At 43.5% G+C, this 19,097-nt stretch overlaps 1 protein-coding gene across 3 annotated transcripts; it reads right to left on the bottom strand.

The window, feature by feature from the left end:
• Positions 1-1,389: 1,389 nt before the first annotated feature.
• On the bottom strand, positions 1,390-18,820 carry CMTM2 (CKLF like MARVEL transmembrane domain containing 2). 3 transcript variants are annotated; one of them, XM_077885923.1, is made up of 4 exons: positions 18,415-18,815; positions 18,110-18,271; positions 2,194-2,295; positions 1,390-1,768 (listed from the first exon to the last, which is right to left on the bottom strand). In XM_077885923.1, exons 1-4 carry the CDS (start codon positions 18,676-18,678, stop codon positions 1,553-1,555), a joined length of 744 nt encoding a protein of 247 aa, XP_077742049.1. In that variant the 5' UTR covers positions 18,679-18,815; the 3' UTR covers positions 1,390-1,552. The 3 variants fall into 3 exon arrangements, with proteins under 3 accessions (XP_077742049.1, XP_077742057.1, XP_077742064.1); XM_077885931.1 differs by having other exon boundaries at positions 18,110-18,268; positions 18,415-18,813; XM_077885938.1 differs by lacking the exon at positions 2,194-2,295 and having other exon boundaries at positions 18,415-18,820.
• Positions 18,821-19,097: the final 277 nt, after the last annotated feature.

Below are 19,097 nucleotides of genomic sequence, written 5' to 3'. Positions count from 1 at the left end.
ACCTCTTTAGGCAACCAGTGTGTCCATTTCTTTCACTGTATTTTTCCCTGTTCTTGAACTTCATAGAAATAGAATCATAGGGCATGTCCTTCTTTTGTGTCTGCCTTCTTTCACTCAATATAATGTGAGAGTCGTCATTATGAATCTTTTATTTTTATCATTATTCATCATCATGTTGTTTCAATATTCTTATTGCTGAGTTGTATTCCATTTTGTGAATGTAGTAGCACAGTTTACCTCCTTTTGAACATTTAGGCTCTTTTTTGCCTTTTGGCTATGATGAACATTCTAGTCCACCATTCCTCTTGGCTTCGTACCTAGCAGAGGACTTTCAGGTCACACGGCAGGACAGGGTGCACTTTTGAGTTTTTCTCTACAAGGTACTTCCCTCTAGTTGCCCCCACATTGTGACTCATCCTGCCCAGCCCACAGGGAGTACTGTGGGGGCTACAGAGGGAGTATGACTAGAGGGGTGGGGGCCATCCAAGCTCAGGCTTTGCCTGCTCCCCACACCCCAAACGCCATGCTGCATCCTCTTCCCAGCCTCACTTTCTGCTCTGCAGCAGCCGAGTATGTGATCTCCTGGAGGAGTAGACCCTGCCACTTCAGGGATGCCCTGTGGTGCTCAGGGCAAAGGCCCGAGTCAGGACCACGGCTCCCAAGGCCCAGTTGAGCCTTTCAGCCTGTTCCTCACCTCGTTCCTGGCTGGGCTGGGGGGTGCCTTGTTACTTCTCATCTCCTGCCCCACACCTGTCTCCTCTAGCTCCTCATGCATCAGTTTGGGACCTTGTTTTCTTTCCTCTCATGAGTATGACCCTTCTTCGGCCACATGGCTGGTCTGTTCAGTGAGCCTGGGGCCCTCACTGAGGCCTGCGTGTGGGAACTGTGGCTCCAAGGCCCAGCTGAGGGCCTTGTTCAGGTCCTCACTGAGGGAGATACCGCAGGTCCCAGAGGCCTGGCTCCCTCAGGCCTTCCTGTGCCCATGCCGCCTGACTCCCACTCTAGGAGGCCCTGAGCCCTGAGGGGATGATACCGCCTCTTTGCCCTCCTCCCGAATGGACCTCAAACGAGCACCCATGCTAAAGTGCAAAGAGTAAGGAAGGCCAACAGCCTATTTTTCTCATAGGGACTACCTGGATGTTCTAAAAAAATGGAAAATAAAAATATCAATATGAACAAAATGTTCATTTTGTTTTCCAGTCTCATGTTTTCCTCTGGCCCTTTTGGCTGGTCACTGTTGACAGCCACTGTCACCCACACCGCCGGTCCCCCACACCTTGTGTGCCCTGTGGCCTGCAGGCGGCCTGAGAGGCCCAGCTCCGGTCTTGCCCTCTGCATCAAAACTCTTGGGAACTTTTGTTGAATGAACAAAATAATGTTTACGTCAACTTTAGGCTTTAAAAATCCATTTAAAGAAGAATTTCTTTTCCAAGCAAAGGTGGTTATTAGGATGGAAAAGAAAACCATTCTAGAGAGAAGACAAGACACATAGTGGACATAAGTTTTGTGGTAAAACACATTGCCGGTTCTGACAGCAGGGGTCTCCTTCCCATCATTTCTTGCCTCCCTTTTCTTTATCCTTGGGCTTTTCTGCTTTTTCTGCTGCCTTTTCTGGTGGTTTTTCTCCTTCCTTTGGCTTTTCAGCCTTTTGGTCCTTTCCTGGAGGAGGAGGAGTCAGCACATTCCTTTTGATTCTCTTGCCTTTGAAATGTTTTCTTTGAAGACATATATCGATTAAAGCAAAAAGTCCAGCCACACCAATAAGGATCTGGAAGACAAAAGGATGCTGGTTACTTTTGCTTTTCATTCCAAAGCTGGCATAGTCCCTCTTTGTTTCTTATTCATCAGCAGGTGCTGGTTATCACATCCCTTGCTCCCCACAAACTTCCAGACCAGAGACATTCTAAGTTTGCCCCTCCCTTCACCTCAGCTTCCCAATCCCCAGCTTGGGTGTGGCCCTTTGCCTCAGAGGACAGCTAGGAAGAGGGAGCCCTGACCTCGGCTGGCTCCCTGGACAGCATCTTTAAGCGGCTTCTTCATTGGAAACATTTACCAACTTCACTTTTAAACTCTGCATGGGTCCCGAGATTTTGGAAAAAGAAAAGAAGTCCTCTCCTTAAGTCAGAGGAAAACACTCATTCTCCAGAAGAGGTGATTTCTGAGCAAATAAAGTACCCAACATGAAAGACTCACCACAGCAATGAAGTAGTGCATGGGCATGGTTTGTCGGCTTTTCACAGCTATGATCACGGCCCCCACAAGAAAAATGAAGGCAAACAGATCATTGAGAAGGTCCTGAAAGTGTGGGAGACAGGAGAGTCAGCCTCAACCAAGACCCCCCTCAGCACCCAACCTGGCATAGACCTCCTCCAGAGGTGATGGTTTCCAAACTTCTGCCTGATTTAAAAAATATATATATGTGAAGATAAATATACATCAGCTGGGTGGCATGCTGTGGCCCCCAGGGCTGGGCTCTTTGAGTTGAGACCCAAAGCCCAGGGTGCTTAGCGGCCTTCATGGGCCCCTTCTGCTGCCACCTTCTCTGAAAGGACACATTTAGTGGCTAGTTACACTTTAATTTCTTTTTTCTCCCCAATACTCATTTAAGTGAATGCACAATGATTCAAATTAATGGTGAGTACAAACCCCATCATCAGTCTGGGGAGGGGGCCAGCTCTCCCCTCTGGATCCCGGGTGGGCTGTGCTGTTTGCAGGAACTTCTGTTGGATTCTGGCCTCTCTGGTTATGACCCTGGCAGCCTCCTCGACCCCTGCCCCCACCCCTCCGCCTTACTTCCTAGACACTCCCCTCTTTGCAAGTCCACACCACTTCCTCCATCATCAACCTTCCTTCTCATCCCTTCTGGCCTCCATCTTACCCTTGCCCCATACTTGCTTCCCTTTCCTTCCTGACCAGGTCCAGATGTTCCCAGACTGAGCAGAAGGGCTGCTTTCCCCGCAAGTACCACACACTGCCACCCCCTAGCATAGCCAAGCTTAGAGTTGGCCAAAGCATGACCACTGTAAGCCAGCCTCCTCCCCTATCACTCCTGGGGTAATGGTGGTCCAGAGCTTGTGGACCTCTTAATCCTGTGGGCAACAGCCAGCTCTGCAGCCCTGGATGAGGCCCGCCCTTCCCCTTGGTTGCCGTGATGCTGTTTTCTCTTAACTGTCTTTCCCTAGTTGCTTGTCATGGGCCTTTTCTTTTTCAGGCTCTTAAATTTTATTATTTTAAAAAAGATTTTGTTTGAGAAAGAGAGAGAGCGTGCGTGTGCATGAGAGGGGGGAGGGGCAGAAGGAGAAGAAGAAGCAGGCTCTCCACTGAGCACAGAGCCCAATGCAGGGCTCGATCCCAGGACCCTGAGATCATGACCTGAGCCGAAGGCAGACGCTTAATTAACTGAGCCACCCAGGTGCCCCTGGTTTTTGAATTTTAATACATTGCAAACATCCCATCCCTACTTCCACCTCTAGCAGCCATGAACCACTGAGATTAAACAGATTTTAACATTTTGCAATATTTGCTTAGATCTCTAAAAAAAAAAAGAAAAAAAAAGCCAGAAGTAAAACTTCATAGAGCCACAGTATCCCTACTCTGCCCTTTCATGCCCCTTGCTCAGAGGCAGCCACACACATTGGGAGCTAATGGGTACTCTTCCCAAGAGTGTATTTGTATTTTCTTCCATATTATATATTCAGAAACAGTATATACTAGTTTGTGCATTTTGCAAGTTTAGATTTAAATTTAAATAAAAGATATCTTCTAGCATTGACACCCCCCCCCCCCCCGCCTTTTAAAGATTTTATTTATTTGGAGAGAACATGTGCATGAGTGGTGGGAAGGAAAGGGGCACAGGGAGAGAGAATGTCGAGCAGACTCTGTGCTGAGTGCGGCACCCTACCTGGGGCTTAATCCCATAACCCTGACCAAGCTCTTCCAAAAAATGAGGAGGGGACCACACCCAAACTCATTTTATAAAGCCAGCATTTTCGTGATACCAAAGCCAAAAGAGGACACTATTGGAAAAGAAAACTTCAGGCCAATCCCTGATGGATGGAAATGCCAAAAGCCTCGGTAAAATGCCAGCAGACTGAATTCAGCAGCACATTAAAAGGATTATCCACCATGATCGAGTAGGCTTTATCCTTGGGATGCAAGAATGTTTTACATTTATGCAAATCAATCAGTGTGGTAGGTCACATTAGTAAAATGAGAGAAAAGAATCATATGATCATCTCAATAGACAAAAAGTGTTTGACAAAATCCAACATCCATCCATCATAAAAACTCCCAACAAATTAGGCATAGAAGGAATATAACTCAACATAATAAAGACCATATATGACAAGCCCATAGCTAACATCATATTCAGTGGTGAAAGGTTGAAAGCTTTTCCTCCAAGATCAGACACAAAACAAGGGCGTCCTCTCTCACCACTCCTATTCAGCATAGTATGGGAAATCCACGGTTCAGCAGTCAGACAAGAAGACAAAGGTATCATCATATCCCTGATCTCATTTTTCTATTGGTTTTAAAATTTTTGTTTATGATATCTTCTGTTGTAAAGTTTTAATTTTAATTGATACATAGTTTCTCCCTCTCTCACACACACATTCCCAAGGAGGTTTATTCAATATTCTGTTCAACCGATTTATAATGCCACCTTCGCCATATACGAAGTTGCCATACGTATGTAGGTCTGTTTCTGAGTTCTCTTTTTATTCCTACGTTCGTTTTCTCAGGTGACCTCAGCAAAATTCCATAGGCTGGGTGGCTTAGACAACAGACATTTATTTTTCTCACGGTTCTGAGGGCTAGAAGTCCCTGATCAAGGTGCCATTATATTCAGTTTCTGATAAGGACTATTCCTGGTTTGCAGATGGCTGCCTTCTTGCTATGCCCCCATATGGCTTTTCTGTAGTGTGTGCAAGGTGGGGTTGTGGGGGGAGGCAGGGGGAGACAAAGAGGGGAGAGGAAGAGGGAGAGAGAGAGCTCTCTATTGTCTTTTCTTACAGGGACACTTCTATTGGATTAGGGTCCTACTCTTTTGACTTCATTTAATCTTAAGTATTACTCTAGAGCCCCCATCTATAAGCATAGTCACTCTGGAGGTTAGGATTTCAGCCTATGAATTTTGGGGATACCCATTCAGTCCATAACAATTCCTTTACTCTTTTTGTCAATCCCTAAGCTAGGACCAAAGCTTTATAGTAATTCTGGCATCTTGTTGAGTGAGTTAATCCTCGTAAGAATTTTAGAATAACCTTGTAAAGTTCCAGGAACAACCTCTGTCAGATTTAAATTTCATGTAATTTATATAGATTATTATGGAATTAAATCATCTTTATGGTAGTACTTCTTCAAATCTGTGAATATGGGGTATTTTTCCAGTTATGTAGAGTTTTCTTTTATTTCCATTAATAAACTGTGATCTCTGTGTAAAGTCTTACACATCTTTGAACAGGTTCATTCTAAGTTTCTTGTAGTTTCTGTTGCTGTTTTATTTATTTATTTTTTAAGATTTTATTTATTCATGAGAGACACAGAGAGGCAGAGACATAGGCAGGAGGAGAAGCAGGCTGCCTACAGGGAGCCCAATGTAGGACTTGATCCTGGGACCCTGGGATCACAACCTGAGCCAAAGGCAGATGCTCAACCACTGAGCCAGACACCCGGATACCCAGGAGTCCCATCTGTTGCTGTTTTAAATAGTTTATTAAAAGTCACATTTTCTCATTGTTCACTGCTAGTATTCAGGAACTCTATTGTTTGTCTCTGGTTACTTTGTTGTACTCAAGCAACTCTGGTAATTCCACTGTCGATCCTCTTAGATTTTCTATGTAGAGAATCATATCTGTGAATGATTCTAGTTTTTTTCCCCTTCCCAATCCATACATGTTTTTTCTTGTTACACTGTGACTGATTTAAGATCTCCAGCACAGTGCTATACAGAAGGAAGGCTAGTAGCACTGCGAAGGAAACGCTTCTAAAGTTTTACCATGAAATGCAATGGTTATTGTAGGTTTGGGGAGGTACCTACTATTAATATAAGTTCTCTTTTAAAGTAGTTTGCTAAGAGTTTTCTAAAAATTAATATTGAATATTACTTAACAGTTTGTATGAAGCTCATGAGATGATGATGTGGTTTTCTCCTTTATTTTTTTTTTTTTAAAGATTTTATTTGTTTATTCATGAGAGACACACACAGAGAGAGGCACAGACACAGGCAGAGGGAGAAGCAGGCTCTCTGCAGGGAGCCCGACGTGGGCCTTGATCCTGGGTCCACGCCCCAGGCCAAAGCCCCAGGCCAAAGGTGGCGCTAAACCGCTGAGCCACCTGGGCTGCCTGGTTTTCTCCTTTAGATACAAGATTGTGAATTATATTAGTAGAATTTTGCAGACTAAACCAGCTTTGCATTCCTGACACATTCCCTGCTTGATCATGATATATTACTTGCTTGTATATTACTTGATTCAGTTTGCTTATATTTTACTGAGGATTTTTATAGCCATATTCAGATAAGCTAGGCATATATACTTTACTTTCCTTAAAATCAGACATTATAAGATCAAAAGCCTACTAGATAATACAACATATTATCAAGACTTTAAAAAATGGGAAGAGAAAAGGGACCAGTGAAACTAGAAATAAAGTCTAGAAATAAACCCTGCATTTGGGATTTTAACATTTAACAAAAATGCCATTTAAAATCAGTGGGGAGGGGCACCTGGGTGTCTTAGTCAGTTAAATGCCTGCCTTTGGCTGAGATCACAGTCCTGGGATAGAGCCCAGTGTTGGACTTCCTGCTCAGAGGGGAGTTGCTTCTTCCCCATTCCCTCTGCCGCCCCAGCCCTTTCATGCTCTCTCACTCTCTCTCTAACGCTCTCTCTCTCTCAAATAAATAACATCTTAAAAAAATTAAATCAGTGAGGAAAAGATATACTGCTTAATAAATGAATAAATTGAGTGATGGGGCAGAACAACTGGATAGGCATAAGGATAAGCTAGAGGGGTGTCTGGATGGTTCAGTCTGTTAAGCGTTAACTCTTGATTTCAGCTCAGGTCATGATCTTGGGGTTGAGACTGACCACCACATTAGGCTCTGCACTGAGCATGGAGCCTGCTTAAGATTTCCTCGCTCAGGACGCCTGGGTGGCTCAGGGGTTGAGTGTCTGCCTTTGGCCCAGGGCATGATCCTAGAGTCCTGGGATCGAGTCCCACATCGGGCTCCCTGCATGGAGCCTGCGTTTCCTTCTGTTTACTTCTCTGCCTTTCTTTGTGTGTCTTTCATGAATAAATAAATAAAACATTTTTTTTTAAATTTTTATTTATTTATGATAATCACAGAGAGAGAGAGAGAGGCACAGAGACACAGGCAGAGGGAGAAGCAGGCTCCATGCACCAGGAGCCCGATGTGGGATTCGATCCCGTGTCTCCAGGATCGTGCCCTGGGCCAAAGGTAGGCGCCAAACCGCTGCGCCACCCAGGGATCCCTAAAACATTTTTTTTAAAGATTCTCTTTCTCTCTCTCATCCTTTGCACACTGCCTCCCCCCCCCCCCCCCATTGGCTCACATGGGTACTCACTCTTAAAAAAAGGTGGATATAAAGCTGGAGTTATGGTTCACACCATATGCCAAAATGACTCCAAATGAACCAAAAGATTTAAATGTAGAAAGTGAAACAAGTGCCAGATGAAAATATGGATGAATTGTTTTATGACTTGTTTTTCTATTTCTTTTTGAGTCAATTTTATGTTAATTTTTCCTAGGAAATTAACTATTATCTCAACTTTCCAATTTATTGGCATAAAAATTCATATTTTCCCTGTAATCTTTAAAAATTCACATTTTCCCTGTAATCTTTAAAAATCTCTTCTTGATCTTTATAGTAGTATTTTTCTTTGCTCATTCTCTCTTTTCCCTCCTGGGGATCCATCTACTTTATTTGTCTTTTCAAATAGCTAGGTTATTTGGTTTTATTAGTCCTCATTAATGGATCTTTGCTTCCTACTTCATGAATTCTAGTTCTTATCTTTGGCATTGCCTTCTTAATTCCATTGTTTTAATTTGGTTTTGGCACCTTCTTAAGACTATTAATTTTTATTTTATTTTATTTTATTTTATTTATTTTTTTTTAAAGATTTTATTTATTTATTCATGATAGTCACACAGAGGGAGACAGAGAGGCAGAGACACAGGCAGAGGGAGAAGCAGGCTCCATGCAGGGAGCCTGACGTGGGATTCGATCCCAGGTCTCCAGGATCGCGCCCCGGGCCAAAGGCAGGCGCCAAACCGCTGCACCACCCAGGGATCCCAAGACTATTAATTTTTAATCTTCTTTTCTAATTATATAGATTTGAATTTTAATAGTTTAGGGAGACTCTACAGATAGTATCTGTGAATGCAACATAAATACGAAATCTTCGTGTTTGGGGAACACATTAGATTTCCCCCCAAACACCTGGGGATTTAAATTTTACTGATTGATTTCTAATTATATTACACTGAAGTTAGAGAATATGGTCTGGATGACATCAGTTATTTGTTAATTACTTACTTATTTGTTATTTGCTTTGTGTTCTTATTGAGAATAATTTTTTTTAAAGATTTATTTATTCATGAAAGACAGAGAGAGAGAGAGAGAGTTAGAGACACAGGCAGAGGGAGAAGCAGACTCCTCACAGGGATCCTGATGTGGGACTCGATCCCAGATTCCAGGATCATGCCCTGAGCTGAAGGCAGATGCTTAACTGCTGAGCCACCCAGGTATCCTGAGAATAAGTTTTCAAAAAGATTTATTTATTTAAGAGAGAGCATGAACAGGGGGAGGGGCAGAGGAAGAGGAAGAGAATCTCGAGCAGAGTCCCCACTGAGTGCAGAGCCCAGCACAGGGCTCAGTCCCAGGACCCTGAGATCATGACCTGAGCCAAAATCAAGAGTCAGACACTTAACCAACTGAGCCACCTGAGGATTATTATTATTATTAAATTATCCTGAGGATAATTTTTATGATTGTTCCAAGTGTACTTGAAAACAACACATAGCCTGTTCTGTTGGGTATAGGGCTCCATACGTTCTGTGTATGTCACTAGATCAAGCTATCAATTGCTGAAGGAGGCATGTCAAAATCTCCCACTATGGTTGCTGTTTGCCAAGTCTTCCTTATAAATAAATAAGTTCATTTAAAAAAATTTATTTATTTATTTATTTACTTAAAAAATATTTATTTATTCATGAGAGACACAGAGAGAGAGAGAGGCAGAGACACAGGCAGAGGGAGAAGCAGGCTCCACGCAGGGAGCCTGATGTGGGCCTTGATCCCGGGACTCCGGGATCACACCCTGGGCTGAAGGCAGACGTTCAACAGCTGAGCCACCCAGGCGTCCCTCCAATTCTCTCTTTAGTGTTTATTTAGGTCAATCCACAAGCGCACTAGGCTCTTTGCTTACTGTTCCTTTTTTACATTGCACAAATTTCTTTTTGGTTTAATTTCTTTCTTTCTGAGGTATATCTTTTAGTAGTTCTTTCAGTGAGGGTCAGGGAAATGAAATTGTTTCATTTGTTTAAAAATATATTTTGGAGGCAGCCCTGGTGGCTCAGTGGTTTAGTGCTGCCTTCAGCCCAGGGTGTGATCCTGGAGACCCAGGATTGAGTCCCATGTCAGGCTCCCTGCATGGAGCCTGTTTCTCCCTCTGCCTGTGTCTCTGCCTCTCTCTCTCTCTCTGTTTCTCATGAATAAATAAAATCTTTAAAAAATAAAAAAAATAAAAATGTATTTTGGAGAATACCTGGGTGGCTCAACAGTTTAGCACCTGCCTTCGGCCCAGGGCGTGATCCTGGAGTCCTGGGATCGAGTCCCATGTCAGGCTCCCTGCATGGAGCATGTTTCTCCCTCTGCCTGTGTCTCTGTCTGTCTCTCTCTCTCTGTGTCTCTCATGAATAAATAAAATCTTTTTAAAAAATTAAATAAAAATAAAATGTTTTTATTTTATGAATACCCACTATTTGCTTCGATGTGGATGGAACTGGAGGGTATTATGCTGAGTGAAGTAAGTCAAACGGAGGACAATGATCATGTGGTTTCACTCATAGGTGGAATATAAGAAATAGTGAATGGGATTATAAGGGAAAGGAGGGGAACTGAGTGGGAAAAATTAGAGAGGGAGACAAACCATGAGAGATTCCTGACTCTGGGAAACACAGAAAGGGTCGTGGAAGGGGAGGTGGGTGGGAGGATGGGGTAACTGGGTGACGGGCACTAAAGGAGGTCTCTTGATGGGATGACCACTGGGTGTTACACTATATGTTGGCAAATTGAATTTAAATAAAAATGAAAAATGCCTTTATTTATTCTTGCCATCTCATCCCTTTAAAGAAATTATTCCAGTGTTTTCTGGCCACTGTCATTGCTGTTGAAATATATGACGTTAAGTCTAGTAGTTTGAGGGTTTTTGTTGTTGCTTCTGGTTTTGGGTTTTTTTTTAATGCAAATAGTATTTTCTCTTGATTTTAAATTTTCCTTTTTTCTGGTAATCAGCAGTGCCTCTATGACATACCTAAGTGTCGTTTTGTGTTTATTTTTCTTGGTATATCTTTGAGAATTCATATCTTTCATTAACTCTGATATTGGTATGGCCGCCTCAGCTGTCTTTTGGTTACTATTTACGTGGAGTAATTGTTCCCATTTTCGTTTTCAATTTATTTGTATCTTTGGACTAAAAGAATCTGTTATGTTCATATCATATCATTTAAAGTGGATTATTTTAAAAATCCATTCTGATCATCTCTGCCCTAGAGAGTTCAATCCATGTGCACTTAAAGTAATTACTGATAAGGAGTTATTTCCGTCATTTTGCTGGTTTTTTTTTAAATATATCTTTTTGTCCTCAGTTCCTCCACTATTACCTTCTTTTGTTGTTTAATTTTTTTGTAGTGTCAATTTCATTACTTATTTCTTTTTCTATACATTATTTAGTTAATTTATTAGAGGTTACCTTGGGGTTATAATTAATATCTTAAATTTATAATAGTCTAGTTTGAATTGATACCACCTTAGGCTTACTAGTACACAAAACTCTTATTGTTATCATCATAAATTGTATCTTTACATACAGTCCCATTAACGGAGATTTATAATTATTGTTTTATGTATTCGTCTTTTAACTCATATCAGAAAAAAGTTACAATCAAAACATGCAACAATAATGTATTTTATAGGGATCCCTGGGTGGCGCAGCGGTTTGGCGCCTGCCTTTGGCCCAGGGCGCGATCCTGGAGACCCGGGATCGAATCCCACATCGGGCTCCCGGTGCATGGAGCCTGCTTCTCCCTCTGCCTGTGTCTCTGCCTCTCTCTCTCTCTCTGTGACTATCATAAATAAATGAAAGTTAAAAAAAAAATAATGTATTTTATATTTATCTATGTAGTTACTTTTACTGGTGTTCTTTATTCTTTTATGGCTTCAAGTTACTGTCTAGTGTCCTCTCATTTGAGCCTGAAGGACCTCCTTTAGCATTTCATGTAAGGCAGGTCTACTAGCAACAAACTTTTATCTAAGAATGTCTTAGTTTCTCCTTTTTTTTTTTTAAAGATTTTATTTATTTGAGAAAGAGAGAGAGAGAGAGAGCACAAGCAGGGAGAGTGGCAGAGGGAGATGGAGACGCTGAGCAGGGAGCCTGATGTAGGGCTCAATCCCAGGACCCTGGGATCATGACCTGAGCCAAAGGCAGACACTTAACTGACTAAGCCATCTAGGCACCCCTTCTCCTTCATTTTTGAATAATTTAAAAGATTTATTTATTTATTTGAAAGAGAGAGAATGTGTATGTGAGCAGGGCAGTGGGAAAGGGAAAGAGAAGCAGACTCTATGCTGAGTGTGGAGCCCGACATAGAGCTCAGTCTCATGGTCCTGAGATCATGAACTGAGCTGAAGTCAAGAGTCAGGTGCTCAACTGAAGATGCTTCAAAATGGAAAATTTTGAAGGATGATTTCAATTTTGAAGGGTATTGTTTTCATTTCCTGAAGATGCCATAACACAGTACCACCAAGTAGGTGGCTTACAATAACATAAATTAAAAATAAAACAAAACTAAAAAAAAAAAAAAAGAAAAACCCCATAAATTTATTATTTAATGGTTCTGGAGGCCAGAGGTCTGAAATCAAGGTGTTGGCAGAGTCATGTTACCTATGAAGGTACTGGAAATGATCTGGCCTCTCTTCAAGTTTCTGGTAACTTTAAGCATTCCTTGGCTTGTTTCCCCTTCTATTCTCTTCCTGTCTCCTTACATCACCTTCCCTCTGAGCATGTCTATCTCTGTGTCCAAATTTCTACTTTTTATAACGATACTAGTCATATTGGATTAGAGCTCACTATAATGACCTCATGATCGGCAAAGGCCCTTTACTCCAAATAAGGTCATGTTCACAGGTACTGGGTGTTAGGACTTCAACATCTTTTTAGGGGACACAGTTCAACTCATAACAGATAGCAAATATGAAAGATAGAATTCTTGGTTGACAGGGTTTGTTTGTTCTTTCAGGACTTTAAGTACATCATTCCACTGTCTCAGGTCTCCATGGTTTCTGATGTGAAATTGGGTGTTAATCCTATTAAAGTTCATCTGTATGAGATTATGAGATTAGTTGCTTCTCTTGTTTGTGGCTTTCAAGACTTTGTCATTGTTTCTGGACAGTTTGATTATAGTGTGTCTCAGTGTGGCTCACTTTGAGTGAGGACCTACTTGGTCCTTTTTGAATGTGTAGATTTGTATCTTTTATCAAATTTGGAAAGTTTTTTTTTTTTTTTTTTACCATTTCTTCAAATATTCTTTCTTCCCCTTTCTCTCTCTCTTCTTTTGGGATTCAGCATATGTTAGAATACTTGATGGTGCCTCATAGGTCTCTTCAGTTTTTTCATTCTTTTTTTCTTTCATTTCCTCAGACTGGATAATCTCAATTGGCCTATCTTCAAGTTCACAAATTCATGCTGTCTGCTCAAATCTGCCGTTAAACCAGTCTAGTCAGTTCTTCATTTCAGTTATATTATTTTCAGCTCCAGAATTTCTTCCTGATTCCTTTTTATAATTTCTCTTTACTGATATTTTCTACTTGTTCATGAATTGTTTTTCTGGTTTTAGTTCTTTAAGCATTTTTAAGACAATGGATTTTAACTCTTTGTCTAGTAAGTCTAATATCTGGGCTTTCTCAGAGACAGTCTCTATTAATTTTTTTTCCTTGTGAATGGACCATACTTTATTTCTTTGCATGCTTTATAATTCTGGGCATCTTGAATATTATAATGTAGTTACTCTGTAAACCATATTCTCCTCCTTCCCCAGGATTTGTTGTTGCTGATTGTTGTGAGTTGTAGACATCTGTATGTTTAATGACTTTTTTTCTAAACTGTTTTTTTTTAAATTTTTTTATTTATTTATGATAGTCACAGAGAGAGAGAGAGAGAGAGGCAGAGACACAGGCAGAGGGAGAAGCAGGCTCCATGCACCGGGAGCCTGATGTGGGATTCGATCCCGGGTCTCCAGGATCGCGCCCTGGGCCAAAGGCAGGCGCCAAACCGCTGCGCCACCCAGGGATCCCTCTAAACTGTTTTTTAAAGACTGTATTCTTCTAGTCCTGCCACTGAAGTCGCTGTTTCACTAGATTAATGGTCAGGTAGTGATTTTTATTAAAAAATTTTTTTAAAGATTTTTATTTATTTGACACACACACACACACACACACACACAGAAAGTGAGCACAAGCAGGGGAGTGGCAGGCAGAGGGACAGGGAGAAGCAGGTTTCCCACAGAGCAGGGAATCCAATGTAGGGCTGATCCCAGGACCCTGGGGCCATGACCTGAACCAAAGGCAGATGCTTAACTGGCTGAGCTACCCAGTCACCCCTTAATTTTTTTTAAAGATTTTATTTATTCATTTGAGACGCACAGAGAGAGGGCAAGCATGAGCAGCAGGGGAAGGCAGAGGGAGAGGGAGAAGCAGACTCCTTGCCGAGCCAGGGGTGGATGCAGCATTTGATCCCAGGACCTGGAGATCATGACCTGAGCCAAAGGCAGATGCTTAACCATCTGAACTCCCAGGTACCTTCAGGTAGTGATCTGAAAGAGATTTCCTTAAATATCTGGAAACAAACAAAAGTACTCTACTAGTCTTTGCAAGTTGGCTTTGTGTTGAGGTACTCCTTCAACACTTGTCCAAGCTATTTAGAACTCTGTTTTCACCTGCTGCTTGTGCAGAACCTAGAAGTCTGCAAGGGGCACAAGCTTAGGGTCTTTTGCGAGCATGTGTCCAGCCCTCGGCACATGTGTGGCCTTCTGGATTTCCTGGTATGTGTAGTAGCTTTGCATAGCTCTTACTCCCCACTGTATTTCCTTCTCCAGCCTCTTCCCAAACTCTGGTCTGTCTATTCCTTGCCTCATCTGATTTTCCTTGCCTCAGGTGGCTATGGTTAGTAGATATCCTTTAAATAGTTTTGACAGGGACGCCTGGGTGGCTCAGCAGTTGAGTGTCTGCCTTTGGCTCAGGGCATGATCCCAGGATCAAGTCCCATATTGGGCTCCTTGCAAGGAGCTTGCTTTTCCTGTCTCTGCCTCTGTCTGTCTATCATGAATAAGTAAATAAAATCTTAAAAAAAAAATACTTTTGACAAATGATATCCAGGAAGCTGCTTCAGCCCTAAAAAAGCTCTGAGGCAGGTAAAAGAAAGTCAAGTTCCTGGGCCTGTCCCTCAAGGAGCCACCAGGCACAACCATCATTTTTTGACAATAGGTCTGTATTGTTCCTTCTGTTACCAGCGAAGAACATGACCAGAAATGGGGGCTGTTGTATTCATGGTTATGGACAAGCTGGGATGTGAGGGATGGTGGGTAGTTAAAATGTCATAAGACTCCTTTACCAAATTCAACAGCTTCTTTCTTCCTTAAGCATTCTTCTGATTGTTTAAGTTTTTTTTTTTTAAAGGTTGATTTATTTGAGAGACAGAGAGAGAGAGTGGGGTGGAGGGGCAGAGGCAGAGGGAGGGAGAAACTCAAGCAGGCTCCATGCCCAGGACAGAACCCAACAACGGGGCTCAATCTTACGACCCTGAGATCACAACCTGAGCTGGAACCAAGAGTTGGATGTTTAATCCACTGTGCCACCCAGATGCCCCATAAGTTTTTAAAAATTAGATTCCAGAGTCATGAAAAAGTTGATTCTGACAGTTTTTGACAGCCAAATCATTATTTTAGTGGAGAGACAGAATTTTGGTGTTCCCAACTCTGCCATTTTTAGTGGTTATTCATTAAATCTGGAGATTCTTGAGGCACCTGGGTGGCTCAGTGGTTGAGCATCTGCCTTCAGCTCAGGTCGTGATCCCAAAGTCCTGGAATCGAGTCCCACATTAGGCTCCCCATGGGGAGCCTGCATCTCTGTGTCTTTCATGAATAAATAAAATATTTAAAAATAAATAAATCTGGAGAGTTCTCAGTCATTTTCGCTCTGAGTATTTCTACTCCATTCTTATGAGTCTCTTCTTCTAGAAGTCCTATTAGGCTTATGATGGACTTTCTCATTCCATTTTCTCTGACTCAGCTTCTCTCATATTTTCTGTCTTTATCTCTCAGTGCCATATTCTGGGTAATATCCCCACATCTTCCCCCCACCCCATATCTTTTGGTTTGCTAGTTCTCCAGCTTTGTCTAATATGCTTTATAGCACATTATTGACAGTTTTATTTCAATAACTATGTTTAATTCTAGATACCATATTTTATATTTTAAAAAAGATCTTTTTATTCTGTCTTCAGAATGTCTTATTCTGTTGTTAGGGCTCTGTTTATATATTTATTTTTTAAAGATTTTATTCATTTATTCATGAGAGACACAGAGAGGCAGAGACACAGGCAGAGGGAGAAGCAAGCCCCCCCGCAAGGAGCCTAATATGGGACTCGATCCCGCATTCCGGGATCATGCCCTGAGCCCAAGGCAGACACTCAACTGCTGAGTCACCCAGGCGTTCCTCTGCTTATATCTTTATTTTAAGTATATTTCTTATTATTTTAAGACAGCTCTTCTATCAATCTCATATTCTCAGGGTTCTAATCCTCCCATTTGTTAGGTTTGCTGATTCTCAATTATTAGACATGGGGATTTTAAAATCAGGCATTTTGTAGTTTTGAACTGTGAACTCATTTTTGACAAGTCTCCCCCTCCTCCCCTGCTGCTCCCACCTCTCCTGTGGGTATCTCTTTATACTTTGATTGTGACTTTGCATTTGTTTCTGTCAGGAGTTCCAAGGACATCATCAGAACATCATTAAATTAGAATTAATTTTTATGCTAATTCCCAGGCACAAGTCTTCTAGGCTTGTGCCTACATTTAAAGATGAAAGTAATAAAAATTCAAACCAAATCTGTACAAAATTCAGGTTCAAAATTTCTGTTTTCTCAAGGTAAGTGTGTGTGTGTGTTTCAATTCAAAGCTCAGACAGAGGTGAACATGCTTTCTTATTCTTCTGTGTGGGGGAAAGGTATCTTCTCTGCCTGTCTTTTCCCTAAGGGGGCAGTCTTTTCAGGGTGCTGGCTTATGCAGGGGTCTCAGTTCTAAATCCCCATTTTGCTGAAGACCAAGGCCTCTCACCTCCTGTAACTTATGAGTGCATGAAAATCCATATGGGGTAATACTTTGTGGGCTGTTCCCACCCACACTTCAGTAGCTTATTTGATCACTGCCCTGTTTTTCATTGCTGGCATTTGTTTCTTTTCTTTTTTTTTTTTTTTTTTTCTCTTTTTTTGCTGGCTCAGTCATTCAGCTATAGCAGTTGTGTTTACATTTTCCCTAAGTGCAGCAGGAGGATTTTCAGAGTTTATTGATTTTTCATTTCACTGGAACTGAAAGTATCTTCTCAAGTTCCTTGGAGTCAGCCCTCTGCCTTTCTACTCTATCTTCTGTTTATTCCTTTTCCCAAGAGTCTTATTTGGTCCTCCTCTCCTTTCTCCCTCTATTGGGGGGTTCTCACCTACCCTGCTAAGACCTATGAATCCCTAGGCCCTGATCACTTTGGACAAGGAAGCAGGACAGAATGCAGTTAGGGACTCAAACTTTACTGGTAAAGCTGGATTTGAATCCTTTTTCTTGCCGCTTACTAGCTAAGTTATCTGGGGGTAAGTTACTTGGTTATCCTGAGACCATTTTATGTGTAAAGTGCGTGAAGCCTTGAGTTTAGGGCTCTGGAGGCACGCTGGGAATATGCAGTGACATGGGAGTTTGGTGGATGTGCTCTGTGATTACACAGATGATGGGTAGGGATTCAAGTCCCTACACCCTCAGGCACAGCATCAAGCACTTTGTAATTATTTCTCAGGCACAATCCCATGAGAGATTATTACTGTCCTCATGTTACAGATGAAGGAAACAGGCTATAGGTGGTTGGGTAACTTGCCCAGCTCCTGTTCCAATGGATGACTACTTTGGGCTGAACATTCTGGGCTTAACTTTATTTATTTATTTATTTTAAGAAAGAGAGAACACGTGCATGGCAGGGGAGGGGGCAGAGGGAGAAGGAGAGAGAATCTTAAGCAGGCTCCATGCCTACTGCAGAGCCTTACAGGGGCTCGATCTCACAACCCTGAGATCATGACCTGAGCAGAAATCAAGTTTGGATGCTTAACCGACTGGGCCATTCAGGTGCCCCTATGCTTAACATCCTTGGTTTTCTCCTTTGATTTCTGGGGGTGGGGTACCTTCTGGGGTGATCTCCCCATTCAAATGTGAGCTGGCACAGAAGTGGGAGGAACAGCTGGTTGTTGTACCTCACCTGCTGTGGTGGAGAGCATAGCTTCAGGAAAGCAAAGACCTCTTCCTTTGACCACTAGATACATAAGAGCCGCCACCATCCCCACCCCAAAGCTGGACTTTTTGAAAGCCTTTTCTACCTAACTTCAGCTGCCCTATCCTGGATCCTAGCCCCACCGGAGGTGCTGAGCTCATGCCCTCGGCACAAGTATGTTGGGGGGTGGGGAACGGACGTATTGCTCTGTTCACAGTCACTTCCATTTACCAAGACACATGCATGAAGGCACAGTAGTCCCACGCACTCCCTACCTCCTCACTTACCGAAATCGGCCACAGGATGAAAGGCATATATCTGTTGATGGCGAAGGTGTAGGTAATGAAGAAGAAGCAGAAGACGGACAACTCCATGGTGATGATGAGGGTCAGGAGAGGGTGCACCGTGGTCCCCGTGAACATTATCATCGAAGCTATTAGGCAGCTCTGCTGGGAGACATGCACCTGAGCCATGGCAAAGGGCTCTCCTCAGCCCTCCAGCTCCTCGGGGCCCATCTGGAGTGAGCTCCTTCTCTCTCCCCATCGTTCTCCACCCACCCCACCCCCCACCACCCGGTACCAGCCCGACTTACCAAGCTCAGGATCTTGACCTCGGCGTGCCCCATAACCCAGAACTCTCTATTGCTGTCCTTGAGTTCCCACTTGTAGCGACGACACCCCTTCCTCGTGCCCACTTCATCCTTGGGCTGCACCGACTTCTCCTTTTTCTTGGGCTCCTCTTTCTGGTCCTGGTCCTGGGGTTTGGCGCCCGGCGGAGGGGGCGGAGGCGCGGCTGCGGCCGGGGCTGGGTCCGGGGCGGGGGCCGCCGCTTTGCCCTTCTTGCCTTTGTCAGTCATCCTTGCGTGGGAGTTGTCACCGCCTGCCGGATCTCTCCTGCTGTCCCCGGACAGGCCTGGCCTCTGAGCGCGCCTGGTGCCACCACCCGCTCAGAGGTCCCGCTCAGCCAACGGCCCGGCCCGGCGAACGCCAACGCCCCGGCGCCCCCCACCCGCCGCGGGTGCCCGCGCGCCCTCACCTGGCTGCGGCCTCACCCGGCTGCGGCCTCACCTTGCTGCGGCCTCACCCGGCTGCGCTCTCACCTGGCTGCGGCCTCACCCGGCTGCGCCGTCACCTTGCTGCAGCCTCACCTGGCTGCGCCCTCACCTGGCTGCGCCCTCACCTGGCTGCGGCCTCACCTGGGGGCGTGTCGGGCCGGTGCCACCAGCGCCGCACACCTGCGAACCGGAGCCCCCGCCCCGCCCTGGCGCCCCCCCAC

Source organism: Canis aureus, chromosome 3 (genome assembly GCF_053574225.1).
Source record: "Canis aureus isolate CA01 chromosome 3, VMU_Caureus_v.1.0, whole genome shotgun sequence".
Classification (NCBI taxonomy): Eukaryota; Metazoa; Chordata; class Mammalia; order Carnivora; family Canidae; genus Canis; species Canis aureus.
This window is presented reverse-complemented; position numbering and strand designations above follow the sequence as displayed.

Excerpts from the sequence above, each read along its gene's own strand:
- CMTM2 (XM_077885923.1), bottom strand. The coding sequence starts at position 18,678 with ATGACTGACAAAGGCAAGAAGGGCAAAGCGGCGGCCCCCGCCCCGGAC. Across the intron at positions 18,272-18,414 it reads AGGTCAAGATCCTGAGCTTG|CAGAGCTGCCTAATAGCTTC; the intron begins GTAAGTCGGGCT and ends CATGTCTCCCAG. Across the intron at positions 1,769-2,193 it reads TGCACTACTTCATTGCTGTG|ATCCTTATTGGTGTGGCTGG; the intron begins GTGAGTCTTTCA and ends TTTGTCTTCCAG.